A 23,430-nucleotide genomic window follows, 5' to 3' on the forward strand; every position below is an offset into this window, starting at 1 on the left:
TTTCTATAATTCACTTACAGTCTTGTGTCCCAGTTTCCCGATGCTTGTATTTTCTATTTTTAGTTGCATCTCTATCAGAACACGGAATCACACCTCGGTTAACACAAGAGCTTTTCCATTTCGCAATCAAGGAAGTTTGCCTTGTTAAATGCTTTTATTAACCACTGTTTAACGATCCTCTTATAAACAAAGTGCTTTTTAAAGCAAAAGAGCTGTTATCGGTTATTGTTTTTAAGCTAATAAAATGGATTAGTTCAGTCTTCGTCCCAGTTGAATAACTTGCTCTAAACTTTACGAAACTTTAACAAGACTACAACTTGATGGGTAGAAAAGGGTATAAAAGCATGATACATGCCTTGTCAAGCAGACAGAAGTGATCCCTCCACCACACCATAGAAGTGTGTCGCGGGCTCTTTTATTCTCTTTGCTCTGGCTCGAGTTCTGCATGTTTAATCGGGCGTTCGCAAACAGGAACTTCTTGGTTTACCTCTTAATTCTCTAACTCGTAACACCACTTCCTGGATGTGTTCACCTGTACTGCGTTTCACAGACAAAGTGCCAAAACGACAATCAAATCTATTATTATTATCAAATATATGCAGCTGAAGGTACAGCTTCATGCATGGAAGTGGCTTATTCAATGAAAAAGACTCTATGTAGAAGACATTTTAAAAGCTGTGTCCAGTCAAACCAAAGTGTTGGGTTTAAGAATGGTTTCTTATCTCATGTCATCTTATAAGACGTGTAAGTGCTCTGTTTTTCACCGGTGTTGAGTGAGATTAGTGTCTTCTGAAGTCCTTATGAGCTCCCACTGCTCTCTGCCCCTGACCGCATGACATTCTCCAACGGGGTCACAGAAAGTGGAGAGGAAAAGACCGAAGCAGGTTTATTATTTCCCTACTGCTGGATCATAACCGGCGATTTCAGCTGTGATGTGTACGGTTGAAACGCTCTTGAGTGTTGCGTCACATCGCGCTCTACGTTCGAAGACAAAGTTTTTAAGTAGGAGGGCTGCAGTCACTCTGCCTCATTTACCTTCCTGCTACATTTTCAGTGCGTTCACAGCTGCAGTCGTTTAAATCCTCAGATTAGATTTGAACAGTAACACATTCACTGCATCATAATCTGATTAGCCCAAAGGCGTTGTCTGCTTTTAAGAAGCTTTTATTTGAATAATAAAAGGTCTCTTTACATTTTAAGTGAAAGGCTTCACATCATCTGTGCTGCAGTGACCTGAGAACAAATGAAACATACGGCTGGCTGCATGTCATCCTGCTTAGCTGCTGGTTTCATGAACTAAGCCTTTTTATTTTCAGAGCATTTTATTCTTCAATCTAAGAACCAAACCAATGGCTTCAAACCGATCTCCTCAGTTTTCAGGTCCAGTTTCATCCAGTTCGGAGTTTAAGTCCCGTCTCCTCATGGAAAGATTTGGAGAGAGAGCTCCGTGCCTTCATTACTCTGTTGGCTGGATTACTGTAATTCTTTGAATGTGGGCTTGGATCAGTGATCCGTTCGACACCTGCAGTTAGTTCAGAAGCTGCTGACCGGAAAGCAATAAAGGGACCATGTTACACCTGTGCTGTGCTCCCTGTTCACCTGCCCATTGGTTTTTAAATGCTTTAATGGAATAGCACTTCAAGCCGTTGCTGAAGGCTCGTCTCTTTCTCAGTCGAGTGATTCTCTCTCCCCAGCAGATTTGACTCTTATTTTTATGGCTTTGTAAATAAAGGTGACCTGACTTCAATCCTGCATAACTTCACCCCAGTATTTGAACCTGTGCTTTGTTGTGGGCCTGGTTTATGCGCGATCCGAACCCAGTAATAACTCTAGTTATACATGTAAAACAGACACCATGGGCTGGATGCTGGTTTTAGTTGCACATTAGTCCAGATTCGGTGTGTCGGCTGTTAAACTCTGCCTGCAACTTTTCCCCAGAGATGAAACTTATAAAGGAAAGATTAGCACCTAAATCTTGTCTCTGAAGGATGAGGTTTCAGCATAATTAAGTATTTTAATGATTTCTATAGTTCAGTGAAGGAGACATTTCATTTGTTTTGTCATTATTTTCTAATATTGTGGCGTTATTTTGATATGAAAAGTTCTCAAAACTGCCTCCGAAGATGTGAGGATAAAAAGCTTTTTCGCAGCCTTTAATGAAGAATATCTTCTTTTAAATCATCGTTGGTGCATGTTGGCGATGATGATGCTTCGCTCTGTCACTTCAGACTTCAAAGATCGACTAACAACATGATGTGATTTCCCATAATAATGTCTAAATACTGTAAATAATCTCTCTCTTTGGCTAAATCATTAATGATACATTTATTTCCATGTGCGACGTGGTGCATTCTGTGTGTGAAATGAGGTTATTTATGACAGTAACTGAACATATGAATTTGCTGACAGTTGTTGTTTATTAGCATCAGTTTTAATCATAAAATCAGAAGCTGTGTCTTGAGTTTAGTGAATAGTAAAAATCCTCCCTCTTAATCCAACCACTCACGCTTCTTCTCCCTCTCGCCACAGCTGACCGTAAGAGCTTCTGCACCATCCACAGCACAGGCTACCTGAAGAGCTGGCCGCCCACTAAGATGGGGCTCGACGAGGACAACGAGCCCGACAATGAGGGCTGCAACCTGAGCTGCCTGGTAGCCATCGGCCGCCTGCACCCCCATATCGTCCCCCAGCCCAGTCCGGCTGACATCAGGGTGAAGCCCACGGAGTACGTCTCCCGGCACGCCATCGACGGCAAGTTCGTCTTCGTCGACCAGAGGTGAGATGGGGGAGGGGTTGAACAGGGCAAATGAGAAGCAGGACAATGCGCTCAGATTCAAATGAGACCATCGCCCGGTCATAATGTTTTGGCTGATTGATGTTATTATGTCAGTGGTGGATCTGATTATATTTACTCCTTCGGGTCTTAACTCAACACTGCTGCACTGTTTCAGCATTTCTGCTGCCAGCCAACATGTAGAGAACTTCTGTGGTTCCAGACTTCAGAACCTGAACCTGAACCTGGACCTATCGTCTGTTTTTGTCCCTCCAGAGCCACAGCTATCCTAGCATACCTGCCCCAAGAGCTGCTCGGAACCTCCTTCTACGAGTATTTCCACCAGGACGACATCAGCCACCTGGCAGAGTGTCACAGACAAGGTATCTTCTGAGAGACCCGCAGCATCTCTGACGGCGCTCAGAAGAGAAATGACTCGGTTAGTGAGTGAATGAATGTACTTTCTGTTTGCACAGTGCTGCAGATGAGAGAGAAGATCAACACCAACTGTTACAAATTTAAAATCAAAGACGGCTCCTTTATTACGTTGAGGAGCAGATGGTTCAGCTTTATGAACCCCTGGACCAAGGAGGTGGAGTACATCGTCTCTACCAACACTGTTGTCTCGTGAGTATCCAGATCCTGAATGAATGTGATGCTTCTGGTGCTGGAAGGTGCAGTGTTCCCATGTGTGTGTTCTCTGTCCAGGTGTCCTGTAATGGAAGGATCAGACTATCCTCAATCTGCTGCCTCTCCTCAGAGTATGGACAGTGTTCTGACCTCTGAAGGTAAAGTGCTTCGAACAACAAACCACAGCTACTGCGGTTCGTCCTCTGCTTGGACTCAATTTGTCGTCTCAGTGAGTAAATCCCTCATTTCCTGGTTGCTTTTGATTGGCAGGTGGAGGGAGACGGGCGCTGCAGACCGTGCCTGGCATCCCCGGGGGCACGAGAGCAGGAGCTGGGAAGATTGGACGCATGATAGCCGAGGAGGTGATGGAGATTCAGAGGTGAGAGCAGATGAAATCTTGCTGAAAAGCCCGTTTGCCCTGTAACAGAAAACTGCCGTAGGCCTCATTTTTAACGCAGATCACAGAGAGAAGCCAAGAAGTGATTTAAGCCTGCTGCACACGCCGGCAACCGTGACAAATTCTGTGCTGAGTTTGACCTTTTACAAAGCATTTCTCATTTTCTGTACTGACTCATTTCTCTTCATTTGAAAAACATGAGGGTTTAATGGAGAATCACCACACATTCTGTTCTGGGTGAAATAAGGCTTTCCTGCTCGGCTCTGAGTCCTCCAGGCTGTGCTGCCAAAATGAGACGCATTGTCTCCACGAATAGATGGGAAGTTATTGTATTGTCATGGCAACACTGAAAAGTCCCACTGGGATTTGTGTAAATTTGTGATCTGTATGGTTTGATAGAGGCTTGCTGGTGGGTTTTCATGCGTCTGCTGGCGTTGCTTTGAGGTCAGAGGCAGGATATTTGACGTCACTCGCAGCGTCTTATCGGGTCATATAACTTCCAGTAAATACACTTGAACTTCAGTAAAATAAAACGATTTATCAGCCGGAGGAGTTGTAAATTTAGATTAAAGCTAGAGGGAATGTGGGTCAGGTGTTCTGTATCTGGATGTTTGAACCTCTTGTTCACATATTACATGAATCCACTCTATAAAAAAGTCCTAAAATCTGCTGGGTTTATCTGAAAAACTGAAAAATGTCCACCAAAACATTTATTTCTGAGCTAGATATGAAATGAAAAAACACTCGATGGGTTAAACCTCCACCTTTTATTGGACGTTGTTGACTTGGCCCTTATATTTACACCAAGAAATGAATTCAGTTTCCATTTGCAGAAAGAGAGAAACGTGTGTCATGTTTGAAGTGAATAAAGCAATAATGTGCAGTGCAGCAGATGGTGTGAGTGGCTTTAATTCAGTAGTAGAAGTAGTCGTTCTAACCAGAAACAGACTTCAAGCAGGAAAAAAAAGGACAAATGCAGGAACACTTGTCTCTGGGATACTATGTCGTATCTGGATGGATGATGTGAGTTTATTATGTTCCAGTTTAGAGCAGAAACAGCTGGTGAGTCTCCTCATGTTAATCTTTACCAGGTCAGAATGAAGACACTCAAGTTCTTGTATTCCAACTTATTGGTATAAAGTCTTCAAATCTGGCAAAAACCACCTCGAATGAGCCTCACCTCTTCTCGATGTATGTGTCTTGTGTCGTGAGTCCTACTTAAGGACCTCCTACTCTGCTGATATTCCTTTACTGGTGAAAAACAGGGAATTCTGCAGCCGCTTTGTTTCGCAGAAGGCAGTTGCACAAACCAGCTTATGATCAGTGACTGTGTCCTGTGGAAGTATGAAAGTGAGACTCGGTGAGAGCTTAAAACTCCAGTTGGGACTGAATCACTCGGGATGTTTGATCAGAGCCACGCAGTGTGTTTTGAAAGCCTGAAACTGTTTGCTTCTCTTTCAGGATTCGAGGCTCGTCCCCCTCCAGCTGTGGCTCCAGCCCGCTGAATATTACCAGCACCCCTCCACCTGACACCTGCTCCCCCGGGGGCAAGAAGGTAAAACACCCGCAGCCTTTTCCTTTAATCTAACAGCGGCTGCTGGCTTCGTCCGCCTCGTGTCGCTCATTACGACATCCTGCAGCGGACCGTGTAACATTTCTGTATCAGCTTCACTTCAACCGGCAGAAAGAGACATTTTCCTCTTTCATTTTCAGAAAAAGATGGAATGAAAGTAGAACTTTAAAAGAGATTTCCTTTCCTGTCTGATCAGCTCTTTCCATCAGTGCAGCCACAGCACTGCTTAGTGATGTCATCAGCTCCCGGCGTCAGATGAAGCAGGCAGCGCGATGTGTTGTTTCCCCGCTGATTTAACATGAATGTTCCACTTAACCTCTGTGTTATATTAATGAAAAGTGTTCGCTTATCATTCTCTGGAATGAGAATTGATGTTAAACTCTCAGCAGGAAGTTGATTCTCACGGGTCCGGATGCTCAGATGGGGTCTGATCTGCTTTCACAGTAAACTGATGCGTTTGTGTGCCACCTCCACAGATTCAGAATGGTGGGACGCCCGAGCTGCCGAGCACGGGGATTATTCCCGGACCGGATTCTGTAGGCTACCCTTACTCCAACCAGTCCATCATGAGTGAGTCAGATGCACTTTATGTTTGAGGCTACGCTCCTTCTTCTCCGAACATTTCCTCACCAACTTGTCCCTCCGTCTAGGTGACAACTCCCACCTGAGCATAGATATCATGGACGACCCCGGCTCCAGCAGCCCCAGCAACGACGAGGCGGCCATGGCGGTCATCATGTCCCTGCTGGAGGCGGACGCCGGCCTGGGAGGCCCCGTCGACTTCAGCGACCTGCCCTGGCCATTGTGAGGAAGCCCGGCGGGAGCAACCAGAGCCACTGATGGACACAGTTGGGTCAGACGGAGCTCTGGCTGCCACGTTTCCTGCCCTCTGTACACAACTACACTGCAAAAATGCCCGTCTCGATAAGCGAGCATTTCAAGTGAGAAGTCTGCAGATACTAACAGTTTCTACTTCAAGAACCGGAGAGATTCTTTCTCTTAGATGTTGTATCCAGCTCAGACTGGATGGCTGCTTAGATTTCACTCCTACTTTTTGATTCATCATTCCTAGTAGGTGGACCTGAATTTCACTGAGTCAAACAGTAGGATTTTTAAATAGCTCCTTCTCCAAATGATGCGTCATTTCTAGTGTTGGCTGCCTGCAGATCAGGCACTCCCTGACGTTGCCACGGTGAGAGACTATTACTCTAATAACAGTCCAGCAACCGGAAACAAACGTTACAGCATTGTGGTGCTAACATGTCGACGCCCCTCAACGACTGCGCTCTGTCCAGCAGTGGCTCTGGGCCCCGGCGTTGTCAGGCCAACAGGCTCCCCGACCCAACACAGGACTCGTGAGACGTTCACAGACGGGGTGGTGCTGTTTGGGGCGCGCCTGATTTCTGCATCCTGCTGCGGCCGGCGGCTCAGCACCCTCTTTATCATAAACTGTATGTTCCAGCCTCCCCGTGTCTGTGTGCAAACACTCGTCCTCTGGAGGTTTGCTTTAAAAGACACTTCAAGGACCTTCATTCACAAATATCCAGAATTTTAAGAAAAGCCGGCAAGCTGCTGTTTCCTCAACGTTTTTATTTAACTTCTCTACAGCTCACCCTCACAGTCATGGTTCCCTGAGACAGCCTGCAGTTGTTCTGCAGGGAGTTCACATGAAGCTATCGAAAGTCTCGATGCTGCCTCAGAGGTCTTCACAAGTCCAAAGTAATGAAATCCATCTGAGACAAATCAGTGCAGCAGCTGATTTTATTTTCAGAAATTATATTAGATAAATACTCAGAATAGATTTGAAGTTAATTTGTCCTGATCCAGAATAAATTCAAATTGTGTTAGAGCGTCACTGGTGCCAGAGGCTTGATGCAGCACCAGCAAACAGTAAAAAACGTGTTCTGTGGGCCTGGACCGCAGCGGTTTTTTATCTTACCAGGTATCCCCAATCTGAGTAAAAGTGAAGGAAAAAGACTTTTGTAATTGTTGGTAACTTGGAATTATGAATTTGCAGACTTTCTATCTTGTACTGTAGCTAATGATCCAAAATTTGAGACCTATATATTTCATTAATGGTTTTATGTGTGAAGGAAGAAACCGTTTCGGTCACGGAGCATCATATAATTCCACTTTACCAACATCAGCTCTGATCTCGAGCTGGTGAACTGCAACATTTTCAGTACGTTTGTGTCCAGAAACAGTCGGCGTAGATGCTAAAAAGGGTCAGAACTGGGATAGCCTGCAGTGTTCCTCAACTCCTCTGAGGTGAGGAAGGAGTCAACGGCTCCTCCTCCCACCTCCTGGCTGCTTCGGGTGCATCTGAGGAACCGATTTCCAGATAAAATCCCTTCTGGGTGGATGAGAGACGAATTGGAGGCACAAGACGAGCCGCTCGGTGGCTGAAATGCTGCTCGGACGGACGGACGGACGTCGCTGAGGTGGACTTGTGAAGACCTGCTGCTTCTTTGTCTCGTTTGTTCTCCTGCATGTTGAACCTCTCACGGCTGTTAGAACGAAGGTTTAGACTTTAGTGTTAAAAGTTAACCGAATGGAATGGGGCGACGGCTCTGTGCTCAGGTGTGTGTTTAAAGGTTTAAACACACACATTTTGTCCCCTCACAGAAGGGAGCCGTTCACCTCCAAGACTATTTAAGTGCTCCTCTATGAGGACGCGTCTTCACTGCCATTTTATTGAGGACTGCTTTCTCCAAGTTGACACATTCTTGAAGTAAAAGGAAAGTTAAAAACCTATTGATCTCGGTCACAGGGTTCCGCCCCCCCCACACACTGACTAAGCGCTTCAGGCTGTCTGTCCCGAGACTATTTCTCATTAAAATGAGTTTTTAAATGCAGAAAAAAGGCCTTTCTCGTGTCAGGACCTTGAATTTAACTTCCTAAGAAAAAACGGGTCCCTCTGACTTGTTTTGGGTGGAGTTTAGAGAAGCTGAAAAATACCTCGAATACTTTACTGCAGCAGCGACACAACATGTGGATTCAGAAAAAAAGGCTGCAGTTGCTCTTGAATTTGGTCAGTTTGAGCATTTTATGGTGGGCTACACAGAACCACCAGTGCACACTCAGCACGGAGGGCTTCAGATGGGGGGGGGCGAGTATAGAAACGGATGAGGAGTAGAGGGACAGTCAGCAGAGACCAGGAGCGTCTGAAAGGATGATGATGATGAATATTCCCAACACAACCTCTTCACCTCGCCAGCTTTCTGCCGCTCACAGTCACGGGCCTTTAAATTGTCGCTTTGATTGGAGGACACGAAGGGAGGAGCCTCGGGGGTCCTGCTACCTGCCTGTATGGAAAGAAAAGAAAGGTGGGATTTGAAATGTGCTTGAGCCACGTATCAGTGTCGTTTAAGCTTATTTCAGAATGCCTTCTGCTCCGAAGTCAAAGGGAAATCCTTCTAATAGATAGATGCAGTTGCAGCTCTGACTTCTGCTCTTTAAAGATTCCTTTAACCCTTTGGATAGAAATCTACTCATGAGTCTCAGTGACACATTTTCTGTCTTGGTTTCCTCGTGTGTTACTTACTATGAATGATGTGATTTGCTGTAGTTTTAAAAGTTCAAACGTGTCGAGTTGGACACGAACCCCAAACCGACAGGAACTGAGCCCTCAAAGAGCTTCTTTTGCCTCTTCAGGCTCATGGATTTTGTAGCTTAATGTTTCCTCCTTTATGCAGAAATATTAACTAAAGATGATCTGGGGAAAAAGCATCTTCTGACAGGTTTATCCTTTGTGTTACGGACACCTTTTCTTTCCATACGTGCAGAAAGTTTCAACCTCTGACTCCACATTAAGCTGTTTCGGCAGAAAATTGTCCGATTTAAGGAAGCAAAATGGTGCGAATGGTTGCGAGTTCCTGTGCCTGACACCTGTGTGGAAGTGAGTTGTTGGGCAGAAACGGATCCTCTGATCAGGCAGCAGCTGGCGAGGTCCCCTCTGTATCTCTTCTAGTGGTTTTCTGTTTCATTGTTTTATGCTACACACTACAATAAAGTGTTCCTCCTGTCGATATACCCCCCCCACTTGACAATAATGTATCAAATCTTTAAATATTATCATGTTAAGAGTATACTTTATGCAAATATATATGAGTATGATGAGTGTATTGTATGTATCAGCAGTGAAATATTTTTAAAATAAAATTTGTTTCTGTCATAGTGGATTCGTCCGTGTTTCCTGGTCGGATATAAAAAATGTGCTGGGTGCTCCTTCCCTCAGCAGCTACGGATCTTCTTGTTCGTACCTGATGTGCTCTCTCAGCCAATCGGTGCGGCCCGGTGGTATTTTTAAATGATGTTGCCATCCAGCTGCAGGAAGATCGCGCTGCTGAAGCCTCTTTGCTCCCCCGGCAGCTGAAGGTTTCTGCAAAACGAGCTCGAGAGATGAAAACGAAAAAGCTCTCTTACAGAGAATTAGAAATCACGAGGGCGTGTTCGGGCCTTTGATTTCGTGACCCAAAAAGTTATTAAAAGCATGAGCGAACACTTTGAACTCGTGCATTAAATAATCATCTTTTAGCAGCGTTTGCATATTTCATTTCCCAGTTTCCACTCCAGTCGGGTTCCCGGCCTTCAATCAACATCACGTTGGATTAAAACTCCAAATTAAAGCTACTGCTTGAATCTCATCAGAATGGGATTTAAATTGAAACTTTCATGGCCAACATCATGCCCCCCCGACACGATTTGGAGCCAGTGTTTGACACAGTTAGCAGCTGATGTTACCTGGACTCAGACATGTGGCATGAACACTGTAAGTTAACATACTTGCTTATTTTGGGCCCATGAGTCCACTAAGTCCAGTCCAACTCGGATGCAGCAGCTTGGAGAACCTCCTTCAGCAGCAGTAAGCTGAAGTGACGGTTTTCTGAGTGACGTTATCAGTCTCTCACGTGGCTGTGGAGGAGTTTTGACCCACTCTTTCCAACGTTGCTGCGGTTCATGGAAGGTTTGCAGCAATTGGTTTAATTCAATTCAAGTCCATTCAGTTTTATTTATACAGCGCCAAATTACAACAAATGTCATCGCAAGGCACTTCAAAGATGCAGTCCAATTCAAGCCTATTAGAATCCATAAATAAATAAATGAATCCAATAAAAATCCAAATAATTAAATTACAAATTAGTCCAGTTCATGCATACAAAGAAAAAACAAATTACACAGAAACGTCTCTTTGATTCAATATCCTGTCCTGAGCGTGCACGAGGTGACTGTGGAAAGAACAAAACTCCATCAGAACCAGAACCAGGAAGGGCGGCCATCTGCCTTCGAAACGTGCTGCTGTGCATGATGAGCAAACATCTCCACTTTGGTCTGGTCTGTCCAAAGGACATTGTTCCAGAAGTCTTGAGCTTTGTTCAGATGCAGCTTTGCAAACCTAAGCTGTGCTGCCATGTTCTTTTTAGAGAGAAGAGGCTTTCTCCTGCAGCCCTTCCAAACAAGCCATCCTTGTTCAGTCTTTTTCTGACTGTGCTGTCATGACCTTTAACCTTTAACATGCTACCTGAGGCCTGTAGAGTCTGAGATGTAGCTCTGGGCTTTTTCACCTTGGGGTGAACTTGCTGGGACGTCCACTCCTGGGAAGATTGACAGCTGTCCTGAATGTTTTCCACTTGTGAATAATCTTTCTCTGTAGAATGATGGACTCCAGATAGTTGGGAAATGGCCTTCTAACCCCTCCCAGATTGATGGGCAGCTTCTCTGAGATCATTGCTGATGTCTTTCCTCCTTGGCATCGTGTTAACACACACCTGAATGCTGCAGAGCAGCAAACTGACAGAACTTCTGCTTTTATAGAGCTGCTCACACTTACTGATGATCAGTTAATCAGAGCATTGATCAGCAGCACCTGGCTGCTACTTACTCTTAATTCCTGTGGAAGCAGTAAGGGTTCACTAAGTTTTTCACACAGCCTTTGTGCATTTTGTCAGTTTTTTAAAATTATGACACCGTGTTAAACAATATGTTCTATATAATAAAAGTCTATATAAAAGTCCTTCCGCTGCATCTGTGGAAGAGTAACTTTCAGACATGGCTGAAATTAATCGCTGTCTGAGTTTAGTCGTTTTTAGATAATATTCATGTGCTTTTGTTAACAATTCCACCACTTTAAGAGTCCCAATAAGGAGACGTTACCGTGGACAATGCAAGAATCCTTGGCGAGTATCCCAGTCGTCTTTAAACATTATGAATTCAAGTTTCCTGTGAAGAGCCAGAATGTCAGACGTCTGAAAAGTCCGGCTTCTTCTTTTACACAAGTAGTGTAAATTCAGCGTTGGCATTAGTTTAATGGTCAGATTCTGCTGTCAGAAGAGATTTCTCTTCAGGGTTCTTAGTTAATATGGGAACTTAGTGAAAGAAGGAGGCCAACTGAAGGTTTTGTGAATATCATTTATTTAAAAAACATGTTCGACATCTTTTCTGACATCCGTGTGCTCACAGCAGTGATGATGAATCTGTGCAGTTTCAGAGCAGTTCGCTCAGGACTCAAACTGTAAAAACATGTCAAACAAACAGGAAAATCTCTTCAATGCTGTGGAAAACAATAACTTTCTCCAAGGCTTTTACCCACTCTGGGAGAAGTGAGTCTTCACATCCGACACGTCACCCCCCCCCCCCTCCAGTAAACGATGAGGACACACTGAGTGAGGTACAGTATCGCACAACACAGGCTCTCAGCTCACTCACACACGCTTTGTTAGAAAGTAAAACAGTACTCTGTCTTCTCACACGAGCAGAATGCAACCAAACTCTCCTTTGGTCAGATAAATAAGAAACAAACGAGTTGGGCGAGGACGCCCGCTGATGTGCTCTTTAGTTCTCGTTCACTTAAAGTGTGTCGCCTGAAAGGCTGCAGCAGATGTGCAACAGAAGGCAAAGTGGTGTTTCGCCACTCAGGAGGAAAAAGTCAGCGTTCACGCTGAAAGCAACAAGTGCCTCGATGTGCTTTCGTTTTAAAGGTTGGACTGGGTGTGTGTGTGAGGATTTTGTGCATCGCTGCGTGATGAATGAGAAATAACCGATGCCTTGGTATTGCTTCTGGCTCTACATGCGTGTACTGGAAGCACTGGTTGCTGGCAGTGTGAACAGGGGCAGCCAGCTGTGTCATGCAGAGGGGGACGGCGTGTCAGGGTCCGGCTCGTAGTGGTATGTGGCCTGAGTGTGGCTGCTGTGCTGCGGCTGCTGGTTGCTGTGTGCGGCCTGGTTGTCCTGAGCCTGCTGGTTGGGGCCCTCGTAGGCCAGCGCTAACTGGGGGCCCGGGTTGTTGTCCGGGGGCTGGGGCAGAGTGTCCAGCTCGTCCACCTGCGGCCCAGGAGGGTGCATGACCACCAGCTGGTCCTGGGGAATGTCTGCAGCGGCTGCAGCCAGGTTGGTGGTGGACTTCGACTTTACACACTGGAAGTCCACATGGCGACTCTTTCCTTCCTCCTTCTCCCAGGACATCCGGATGAAGGGACGCTGAACGTAGTTGTAGATGACCTCGGGTCGGCCTCCGGGACGTCGCTTCACCTTCTCTTTATAGGTCGGGTATCCTGGTGAGACGACAGTGAAAGTTATTCCTCAGCATATTATATAAGTTACAAGTCGTATTGTATCCAGCATGCAACCCCTCAGAAGCCTGAAAGACATATTCATTAGTGAGCTTCAGTACGGCTGATTAAATCGCTACAGTCGCAGCTAAATTATTCAACCTCTGCTGCAGTGAGGGTGGAAGGGTTTTCCTGACTGAAGCTCAGCTGTTTCCAGCTTTATGCCAAGCTAACTGGCTGTAGCTTTAGAATTACTATGCGGACAACAAGTAATATTGACCTGCTCCTGTTACACTCAGGGAGGGGGTGAATCGGCCTTTCCAGGGTCGGGTTTGACATTTAACAAAGAGCAGTCGACGACGTGCTACTGCAGCCCGGAAGTAAAAGCCCCCCCGATCGCTTCTGTGAGCTGTCAGGGTTGGTTTTCAGCCGACTTGAACCAGTTCAAAGTTTGTTCACCTTTAACTCGTCTGCTTTTCACCAACACGAGCACGCTGAGGATGGTGCAGAGTCGTTTAAGCTGCTCTCAGCTTCAGATTCTTCTTCGTGGTGCAGCACCATCAAGGAGGAGGAGGAGCATCTGTGGACCTCCAGCGAAACAAAGAAGACACCAGAGGGAGGCTCAAACGTGTATTTAAGGCCACTTCTCTGGCTGTGGAAAAACTGATCTGAGCTGGCTGATCAGAAAGAGGTATCAGAGGTTTATAAAGGCAGCAGGAATCCACAGAAGAACTATTGTAGGAGTGCTGGGCCTCAGGCTCATTGGCAAAATAATAATTAGCTTCTTCTTCTGGCAATTCAAGGACAAATGTGTGAGACAGGAAGTCAACCAAAAGGCCATAAAGTCAACCATAAGTCACATCTGCATTGTCTTTTAACCGGCACCTGGCTCCCTGTCCAAATTGAGACTTTATTGCTGACTTTTAAAGTTTTAAATGGATCGGTGCATCTTTTTTCTTTTTTAGTAGATCTGCTGAACATCCACACTCATGTGAGTAAATGTCCGGGAAGCAGACACCCTTTCCACTTTTAAGATTAGGCTTAAAACTTTCCTTTTTGATAAAGCTTATAGTTAGGGATGGCTCAGGTAATCCTGAAACATCCCATAGTTAAGCTGCTATAGGCTTAGACTGCTGGGGGACCTCATCTGTCACACCTTTCCTCACTTTGCTCTCTTTTTCCCTGTTTAATTTCTCAAATGATTTTATATACAGGTGACATTATTGTGGTTATTAACGTATGTTTCCCTGTTCCAACAGATATCCTTTGAGTGGTGTTATGGTGTTTTTCCCCCCTCTTTTCCCTCTTTTCTGTCTTCTCAAACCCCAGCTGGTCGAGGCAGATGGCCACCCTTCCTGAGTCTGGTTCTGCCAGAGGTTTCTTCCTGAGTCTGGTTCTGCCAGAGGTTTCTTCCTGAGTCTGGTTCTGCCAGAGGTTTCTTCCTGAGTCTGGTTCTGCCAGAGGTTTCTTCCTGAGTCTGGTTCTGCCAGAGGTTTCTTCCTGAGTCTGGTTCTGCCAGAGGTTTCTTCCTGTTAAAGGGAGTCGTTCCTTTCCACAGTCGCCACAGGCACGCTCAGGACAGGAGATTGGACTGAAGACAAGTTTCGGTGCAATCTGTTGGTTTCCTTAGCTAGGATATTATTTTTTTTAATTGGCTCTACATGAATGAATTGAATTCCAATTGGCTTGAATTGGACTATATTATTTAAGTGCCTTGAGATGACAATTGTTGTAATCTGGCGCTATATAAATAAAATTGAATTGAATTGAATTGAATTGAACGTGAGAGCGCTGTGGTCAACCAGCCAGTTTCCCTTCGATGTTCCAGGTTAAAACTCAGTGGATCGAGATTTTTCAGTGGCTCAACAGTTCATCCTCCCATATGCCACAGTCTCACCTCTTCTCTTTGGCTTTCAACTGGAGCACGACGTCTAAATGTAGAACTTTTTATATTCCTTCGACCTTGTTGTCAGCTGACTGTGAAGCTCTTTGGCCAGCTTTTTAAACCAAAAGGCTCCCACAGCATCCCCACTGTAAATACTCAAGACAAAGTACCTTCTATTCCCAGTCGGATCTTTTTCAGTCCCCGGTCCTTCAGCACAGACTTGGCCACGTCTCGGTTCTCTATGTACTTGAAGAAGCGGTAGAGTTTGGTGCTGTAGATGACTGCAGAGAAAAGATATATTCATCTGAACCAGAGCGTTTAAAGATCAGTGTGTGAACTATCTGCGACATTAAACGGTTTCTTTCTTTAGTGTCTTCAGACAAAAGCAGGGGTTTTCGTTCATTTGAGTCACATTCCTCTTAACAACAGCTCGTTTAAAGCCGTCTGAAGACCTGAGCTCATCACTGCAGGTTCACGTTGAACCGGTTAGAAAGCGGCTGAGCGCAGCAGTCTCAGAATGACCCGCTCTCACAGGGAACTAGAGACGGTTAACAAAACGGCTCATCTGAGCCACGGGGTTAGTCAGAAATTCCTGAAGCCAGTAGTGACGGCGTCTTACTCTGCGAGTACTCCTCTCCCATCTGCGGTGGGTACTCTTCATCCCAGTCCACCACATCGTCGTCGGTCAGCACCACCACGTGACACTCCCTCTCCCCGCTCTGAGCGCTCGCCACCATCAGCGGCAGCACCATCTCCTCCAGGTAACACTCGAACTGACGCCGGGCTCCGTCGTTAGACAGCTCGTGCATCAGGGCACCTGAGGAGGACAGAGGATGTCGTTTAGATTTGAGGCTGATAAATCAGCTCGGTCATGCTAATCACGCTACTTTCTAAGATTAGCAAAACCCAGACGTGGAAAATCAATCAACATTTCTTAGTTTTAAAATGTATTCTATGACATTCAGATGGATTCGAATCTTAAATCGAACACTTTTAGATCTCTGTATGTGGTCACATTTATGCAAAGAATAACACATGATGTCATAAGTACACCTGAGATGGAGAGGGTGGGTCTGTTTGGAGAGGGGAGTAATTCTGATGGGAGAGCCAAGCTAACAGCTACTGACAGCTGTGACAAAAGAAGAATTTTATTCTAAAACGACTCAAAAATGTTCTTTGTTCAGCTAACGCTACATTGTAGATTTTTACCAATTTATTTTTCTGCAGCGCGTCACTATTTTCACTGCGGCTACGTAGCGTATCCTTCCGCCGATCGGCTGTGGATATCTTCCTCCTGGGCATTACTATAAGATGGCACATATTTGTGCTTTTTCAGGCGGTGCCAATAAAACGACAGTCTTCTTGATCCCTCCTTTTTTTTTTTTTAAAACTGTCTCGTACTTGTTGTTTCGGGATCAGAGCGGCGGAAGTGTGGGTCACAGCTGATCAACGCTAGGCATTATCCTGCTGACTTGTTCAGTTGGGAAAATAGTGACAGTTTGACACAAAGGGAGCCGTTAAATGTAAATCTACAATGTAGCGACTGCTGAACTGAACCGATATGAATTTTTATTTTAGGTTTTGGTTGATTTCTACTCTAAACTTGTCCCTTCTTGCTCGACTTAATATCTCAGAGGAAGTCTGTGGTCTCAATCATTACTTTTAAATGTTTCTCAGTACAGCAGGATGTGAGTTATAGTCTCATTAAAGTTAAATAGAAGATGGAGCAAAGTCTGCTTTGGGGCACAGCTACATTGTGACTAACTAGTAGCTAACCAAGCGTCTGAGAAGCGTTTTTAAAGTGTCAGCATATGTTTTCAGACGGTTCCCCATAAGGAGAGGGTTTAGCAGGTGTTTGCAGACACAGATGCACCCGGTGTTGTCACAAGACGTCTGGTGTCCCCACGGCTGTTATTTTTCAGGCAACTGGTTAAACTGTCCCCATGGTAACGAGTAAAGTGGCTCCGCCTGTGCACACATCTATCCCGGTAAGTAAGAGGTGGACTGCCCGAGGTCACTTTTAACATTTTCCTGAGGCGTAAAGCACAGATTTGGGGTAATATCTTGTCTATCTTTTGAACGTATCCACTCTCGGGCTGAGTGGAAATTACAAAGCTGCCTTTTAAACGACACCTTGACATTCTTAAGCTTTCAAACATGTTAAATAAATTTGCTTTTACTGATCGATTCAGCGCTGGTGGTATCGAGCGGGTGACGTTTCCAGCGAACAGACCTTTCTTTACGATGCTCCTCGTGATGTTTTCGAGCTTTTACACGCCGGCTGAGACTCTAAATGCTAAAATGACCCATTTACTTCCACCATCAACAAATGCTTTCTTCAGGTAGAGGCTGTAAGCTTCTGGAACTTTCTGGCACTACTTTTTATGCATCAGTTGTGACCCAAATATCACCAGCATGGGGATGCATCGTCTCATTTGTTAAAAATACTGAACCAGGAGGATGTTTAAGACGAGCACCGGCGTGTCAGTAAGACTCATTGATGACTACAATCAGCCCAAAGCTCAAACAAGACAATAAAAAACAAGGAAAAGTCACATCACGCTGTGGCTGAAATCCACTTTGTTGCTTTGGTTAGTTATCTGCCTACATAACAAGCACTCAATCTTCCAGCTAATCATGACCTACTTACAGCTAAATACAGCAGCCTGCAAAGTGCAGCTTCTCCTCCCACACGCTCCGACACATAAAAAAGAGGCAGCGACGTGCACAAAAGCAACATTAATAGCACAAACGAGTCACGAGTTCATGTCACGCTTACATCAAACGTCCGTGCAGACAAACACCGTCAATGCAAACAATAAGCTCACTTTAGGTTTCCAGGGGTGATGTAACAGGCTTTTAAATGACAGCTTCAGTGACCAACAGAACATTTTCTGTCTCGTGTTAATGTTAAATTAGAGCTTTTTGCCAGTAAAGCCAGCAGCTCTCTGCACTCATCCAATATTCAGTGATGTCCGTGTTTGGTGATAAAAATAAAGCAAGTCAACAACAACAAAACCGGTGCTGCACACTCACCAGCTCTGCACTGACAACCGAAGAACTACATCAGCTTTAATCAGCAGCGTGTACTCACTGAGGTCTCTGCACTTGATGGTGCTGTAGTTGAAGGAGATACAGAGGTAGTCACATGCCTCCCTCAGCTCGGGAATGGAAACGCCGTCAGGGCAGCGGATTATCCCCGACTTGTAGTAATCCTGCCATTTTCACCAGCGCACACACGCGCACCCACACACACACACACACACCCACGAATGAATAAACAGCCAGCGAGTGGGACATTCATGCGCACGCACAAGCAGGGGAGGGAAAACAAGACGCCATTATTAATTCTGCCTCACTCGCAGAGCAAGAGAGAGATGAGGAGGAGGTGCCAGAGATGGAGTGAGGAGCTGGAGAGGCAAAGAGGAAAGGGGGAGGAGTAACGGGCACAACATGATGAAAGAAAAAGCTGCTGACATCACTCTCCCTGCTTCACTTGGCCTAACGAGACTCGCAGAGCGTGTCCCAGGAGAGTTTCTACTGATGGAAAACAGAAGAGACACACAGAGCTCCAGCATCCTTCACTTCCTGCTCCGCTAACCTAATATCTCTCTGGATTCTGTCCATCATGCCAAAACCTACATAATCTGCTATTTATAGCTCTATAACTTCATAAATATAGATAGATCTATTTATATCTATCTTTGTAATTTTCTCTACATTTATCCTCACTTTTTATCTACTTTGTCTTTTTACAATCTAACATTTCCATCAAATCATAACTATTATTATTTATTTATAGATTAATTAATTTCTTATAGTTAATTAACTATAATTAGCTGTGTTTGACCCTAAAGAAACAGGGTGTGGGGAACCTGTTTGTCAAATACAAAAATCTGTAATTAAACCGTATTCAAAACGATCAGTTCTGGTGTTCTTTTACTTCTCAGGTTACAGAAACTCGTGGCGTTCTGCGAGCGTCACATGACCCTGAGGTTTCAACTCAGAAATGATGGCAAAACTGGATGAAGTCGATAAGACGACCAGGTTTGTTGGTGCTACGTTGTGACATAACTGAAACAGATCTGAGGCAGAGACGCTTTACATCATCTCTCCACTCTCAAAATTAAACTGCCTGGCAAAGGGGAAGGAAAAAAATCCAAATCTGGATTTAACTAAGCAAATAGGTAAAAGCCTTCCACCGATAACAATCATTATATAACCCAGACTGATAGCTTCTATTCCCTTAAACGGCCATGTTGGAGGACACATCCTGTCGGTTCCTCTGTTTCACAAGAGCCAAATTATTAGTCGGCACAAAGGTTGAAACTACTGCAACCGGGACGAGAACTGTCCAACATGCTATTTAAACCTGCAAATGCAGTGTACACGGAAGAAATCTGGAATGATCATGATCAGAGATCACTGGAATGGGAGAAACAGCTCTAACTACAGGACTGCTCGTGTTGGACGACTCCTCGACAATCAGTGCATATCACTACAGTTCCTTCACCTTCTTATTCTCTATAAAAAGGAAAAAACTAACTGCTGCCACCTTTTCAGCCTCTGCTGGTATGTGTTGCACAAAAACAAACCTCTGGCTCCGACTATACAGCAGCAGTGGGACAGTTTACTGACGCTGCACATATTCTCAGATATATGATCAGCCCTGCCTCACAAAGCACTGTTTCTTAAAATAAAAAGAGCTGACGCTGTAGCTACGGCTTTCAAAGTCAGCTAGTTTGGGAGGCTTCATGTTGCTTCTATAATTGTGGTCCCTGGATGAGTAACAAAACATTTTCTTTAGGGTCTATTCCTTTATATAGAGAGGAACGATACAGCAGAACGATGTTTGGACTCACTATGAAGAGAGATTAACAAAAGATGAGAAAAATGAGGGAGAAATGAGGGCTGAGGGAGCAGGGGATGACTCATCATGGTGGGACTGGATGAGTGTTTGAAAGACGTTTAAGGTGCAAGTTCGTTCTCACCAGGATGGCTCTGAAGACCGTGGAGCTGATGCCATCTGCCACCTCGAACTCCCCTTTTTCATTGGGTCGAGTGAAGTTGTGGTCCCGCCCGGAACCAAACATCCTGAGAAGGAGGAGGAAAAAGCAGGCGTTTCATTAATGACTGAATATTACAAGTAATCCAACAGAGGAGCGATCGTCTGTCCGAGGAAACAACAAAGTACAATCACATCATTAACTGAAAGGTTCTCCATGGTTGCTGGAAGCAGCCACCAAACGGTACCACCGGTTCAGATCCAACAGGAAAACTACTATTTGGCTGCCGTTAAAAGATGGCTGTTGGTGCAAAAGGTCCAGAAAACTCATCCACCTTTACAGAAGCCAAAAGGAAAATAATGAGGGTATTTATGTGGTTGAATTATTCCTTCAGAGCCACGGTGGGAAAACTGCAGGGCAGATGTCCAAAGGAAAAGAAATTAAAGAAACTTTACTGTGCACACAAATTACGGAGCATTTCCCTAATTAGTGCGAACGTCTGTCCAGTGGAGCTCTGACTCGTGTTCACAGCAGCTCTAATTGAGTTTAACAGCATTTTAATGGTTTAAATGTGGTGTATTTGCTGTACTTTTTGTTGAGCTTGTGTTTAACAGTTCTAATTATCCAATAACAGTAAGTGTTAAAAAAATGCACCCAAAAACACAATAAAATGGAAGAGCTCATTTTGTGCTTCTGAGGAGAGTCTCAGAGGCGCCGCTGATGTCCACCAGCAGAAAACATCTGGGCTTCCTCACCTGCCCAGCATGGTGTTGGGCTGAGCCGTGAAGATCGCAGGATCCACAACGAATCTTGTGTTGTCCACAATCAGGGTCACTCTTTCTCCGGGTCGCAGCCCGCCACGATGCTCTTTGCCGCTGAGGTCGTACACGTAGATCATGTCACAGGGTCCCTGACCCAAAAGGTTCGGGTGGTGGTCCCCTACAGGAGGACCGAGGGGCCGAGGTATGTGTCCCCCAATCAGAGCTCCTCCTACATGGGAATAGGGATGCGAAGCCCTGGGAGGACGTGGACTGGAGGATCTGGAGGACGAGCCCCCGTCTCCACGCTCACGGTCTGCGGGTGAGAGAAGGAGGCGACCAACTTTTAAACATTTGAATAACCACAACTAAACTTTTCCTACAGGTAGAATTCCCTCTTTATTTTCTCCTCACCGTACTGGCGAGTGGGAGAAGTAACATTCCTGATGCAAGGCGTCAGCAGGCTCTCCCCCCTCTCGTGGGAGGAGTCACGCGAGCGATCGCTGGAGCGTCGCCGGTGCTCCCTGTAATCTTCAGCTCCTCCCCTCTCTCTGCTCCCGCCGCCGGCACCACCAGCGGCACCCGCTCCGTACACGCTCATGGTCCTGACCCGCTGAAGCTGCGGCTGGTTGCAGTCCGACGCTGACAAACCACACTGCTCACTTTGGGAGAGAAGAAGAGAGCACACACACCAGAAATAACAGTCAGGTTTCACGCCACAAGGAGAAGAACTCTTTAAAATACACTCAACGTAAGAACTGCCACTCAGAGCAGTTACTGACTTTATCTCTTAAACTAAAGCAAAATGGATGCATTTCCGCAGCTGCTCAAGTTATGGTTCAACAACTGTCATTATTAGTTAGAATCTGGCTAAAAACAGGCTAGAAATCAGACAGCAACGACAGAATAATGAAATCCTGAACTGTCCCGCATACACAGAAGTACTACTGCTGGACAAAAGAGTCATTTCAGGCCTTTGAGACGATTATAAGCCAACCATCACATGTCAGAGTGACATAATCAGACTGTTCCGCTGAGGGGAGACAACTGCAGCCATGTGATCATTTGTCACCTGTTATAACTCAAAAACACCGTTCAAGTTCGACAACAAAGGGATCCAGTCTGAGCACAGTGTGCTCAGATTAGATCCTTTCAACATTCACACGCAGGAATCACTCAGGGGGGAGTTACAGGAGCATGCCCAGACTTAAAAAGTCTACAGTCAACTTGCATGAACCCTCGCAGAGGCTGAGTGCAGCAAAGAGCTGACAGCACGGACCTCCACCTGCGGCGACAGCCACGCACCAGCCATTAGATGCTGCTCCTCCGCCGTTTACTTCCTCCTCAAGCTGGTTTTTCCAGATAAATAGGGAACAGCCGCTCCACCTCACCTCACTGTCCGTCAGTGTTTTACAGAGCTAAATATGTAACAATATATTCCTTTCATCTAAATAAAGGCCTTAAATACAACCTCCGACATGCAACGATGCGAAGGAGTAACACACACACCTTAAGTGGATGATTCTTTCCGGTTTCAAACAGTCAAATATTGACTAAAATGAAAGAAGAAAATAACAATACAATGTAGCACAAATGCTCCAAAAGGACATTTATTAAACCCCCACCTGATTTCTTCTGATAATATTTGTATAATACTTCGTTTGGCTGCTTTTTCGATCACTTTCACCATTTTTCTGTCATTTCCCAATGATAACTTTGCAGATCAGACAAAAATAACAGCTTTTAGGCGTAAATTGTCATGCTATCAAGTTTGACGGCCATTTTGACCACAAGAGAAGGGGTGAGAATAAAAGATGAGATATCTTTAACGTAACGCACTGCTCAACACTGATCAGTAACAGCTAAAAACTGTCCATTGTAAATGTAAAGATGTGCACGTCGGGGGCGATGTGCACGTTCAGTATTTCTCTCACAGACACTTCAACATGTGGACGGGACACATCTATGACCTTGTAACTGATTTCCATTGTCGGATGTCAAAAAACGAGCTCAAACAAACAGAAAATCCTCACACTTGGAGAGTTGGGAACGTCAAACATTTGCTCAACACCGAATCCACAAAAATCTGAACGGAAACCAACGGATTTCCAGATTAAATGACAAACTAACGCAACTTAGATGAAATCTTGGGAGAAACACGGAAATGTTTGCCTGAATTATTAAGTAAACAACAAGAATACAACAAAAAGGTTTCAAACTGATAACACCAAACCATTTCTGATCATGTCAGAATTTGAATGATTCATTACTTTCCCAGAGTTGTTCTGAGTCCTGCACCGAGCTCAGCTCCACTGTCACAATACAGCGAACAATCGGATCAACAGCTTTGAGCTTTTAAGACAGAAACACTTCCAGGTCTCAGTAATAAAGAGCGTCTGGCTCTCGTGGGAGGAGCTGCTATGAAATACGATGACCATCTCCTGCGAGCTATAACACCAGAAAGAGGCTGAGCCCGGCAGCCTCCTGTGCACGTGAGCAATTACACACAGAAACCACTGATTTCAAGTGCAAATCATTTTTAAAGCTGAATAAGAGTTTGTGAACTTAAGCCTTTTCTGTCTGTATTTACATTTCCCAAGAAACAGGTTATGTATCTTCTGGCAGAGCTGAAGAGGCTGGCAACTAGAAAGGTCTCTGTGGGTTTCAGCTGACATCTCAATGTGCCGGATGGTCGGGTCGCTGCTGCACAGAGAACAGGCTGACCGCCTGGCTAACAGACTGATCGAGTGGCTAATTGGTTATTTGTCTGGGTGGGAGGACACGGACAAGAGCCACAAGACAGACCATGATGTAGCACGATCAGACGCAAGATCACCTGCGCTGTGTGGTGACAGCAAGCC

The 23,430-nt window shown here is 45.2% G+C and overlaps 2 protein-coding genes across 5 annotated transcripts in view; one reads left to right on the forward strand and one right to left on the reverse strand.

Moving 5' to 3' along the window:
- bmal1a (basic helix-loop-helix ARNT like 1a) overlaps window positions 1-9,552 on the forward strand; it is a 29,663-nt gene extending 20,111 nt beyond the window's left edge. For both annotated transcript variants that reach the window (XM_072386621.1, XM_072386622.1), the window contains 8 exons: window positions 2,530-2,776; window positions 3,050-3,156; window positions 3,250-3,400; window positions 3,482-3,561; window positions 3,674-3,782; window positions 5,262-5,355; window positions 5,850-5,943; window positions 6,024-9,552. In XM_072386621.1, coding sequence (XP_072242722.1) covers window positions 2,530-2,776; window positions 3,050-3,156; window positions 3,250-3,400; window positions 3,482-3,561; window positions 3,674-3,782; window positions 5,262-5,355; window positions 5,850-5,943; window positions 6,024-6,181 — 1,040 coding nt within the window. In that variant the 3' untranslated portion in view covers window positions 6,182-9,552. The remainder of the gene's footprint in view (window positions 1-2,529; window positions 2,777-3,049; window positions 3,157-3,249; window positions 3,401-3,481; window positions 3,562-3,673; window positions 3,783-5,261; window positions 5,356-5,849; window positions 5,944-6,023) is intronic.
- Window positions 9,553-11,761: 2,209 nt separating this feature from the next.
- LOC140307661 (BTB/POZ domain-containing protein 10-like) overlaps window positions 11,762-23,430 on the reverse strand; it is a 52,509-nt gene continuing 40,840 nt past the window's right edge. For all 3 annotated transcript variants that reach the window (XM_072386637.1, XM_072386636.1, XM_072386635.1), the window contains 7 exons: window positions 20,984-21,231; window positions 20,567-20,885; window positions 19,797-19,899; window positions 17,900-18,020; window positions 15,425-15,622; window positions 14,976-15,086; window positions 11,762-12,923 (listed from right to left, as the gene is read on the reverse strand). In XM_072386637.1, coding sequence (XP_072242738.1) covers window positions 12,496-12,923; window positions 14,976-15,086; window positions 15,425-15,622; window positions 17,900-18,020; window positions 19,797-19,899; window positions 20,567-20,885; window positions 20,984-21,170 — 1,467 coding nt within the window. In that variant the 5' untranslated portion in view covers window positions 21,171-21,231 and the 3' untranslated portion in view covers window positions 11,762-12,495. The remainder of the gene's footprint in view (window positions 12,924-14,975; window positions 15,087-15,424; window positions 15,623-17,899; window positions 18,021-19,796; window positions 19,900-20,566; window positions 20,886-20,983; window positions 21,232-23,430) is intronic.

This window comes from Leuresthes tenuis, unplaced genomic scaffold, assembly GCF_036924035.1.
Source record: "Leuresthes tenuis unplaced genomic scaffold, fLeuTen1.0.hap1 SCAF_5, whole genome shotgun sequence".
NCBI classification, from domain to species: Eukaryota; Metazoa; Chordata; class Actinopteri; order Atheriniformes; family Atherinopsidae; genus Leuresthes; species Leuresthes tenuis.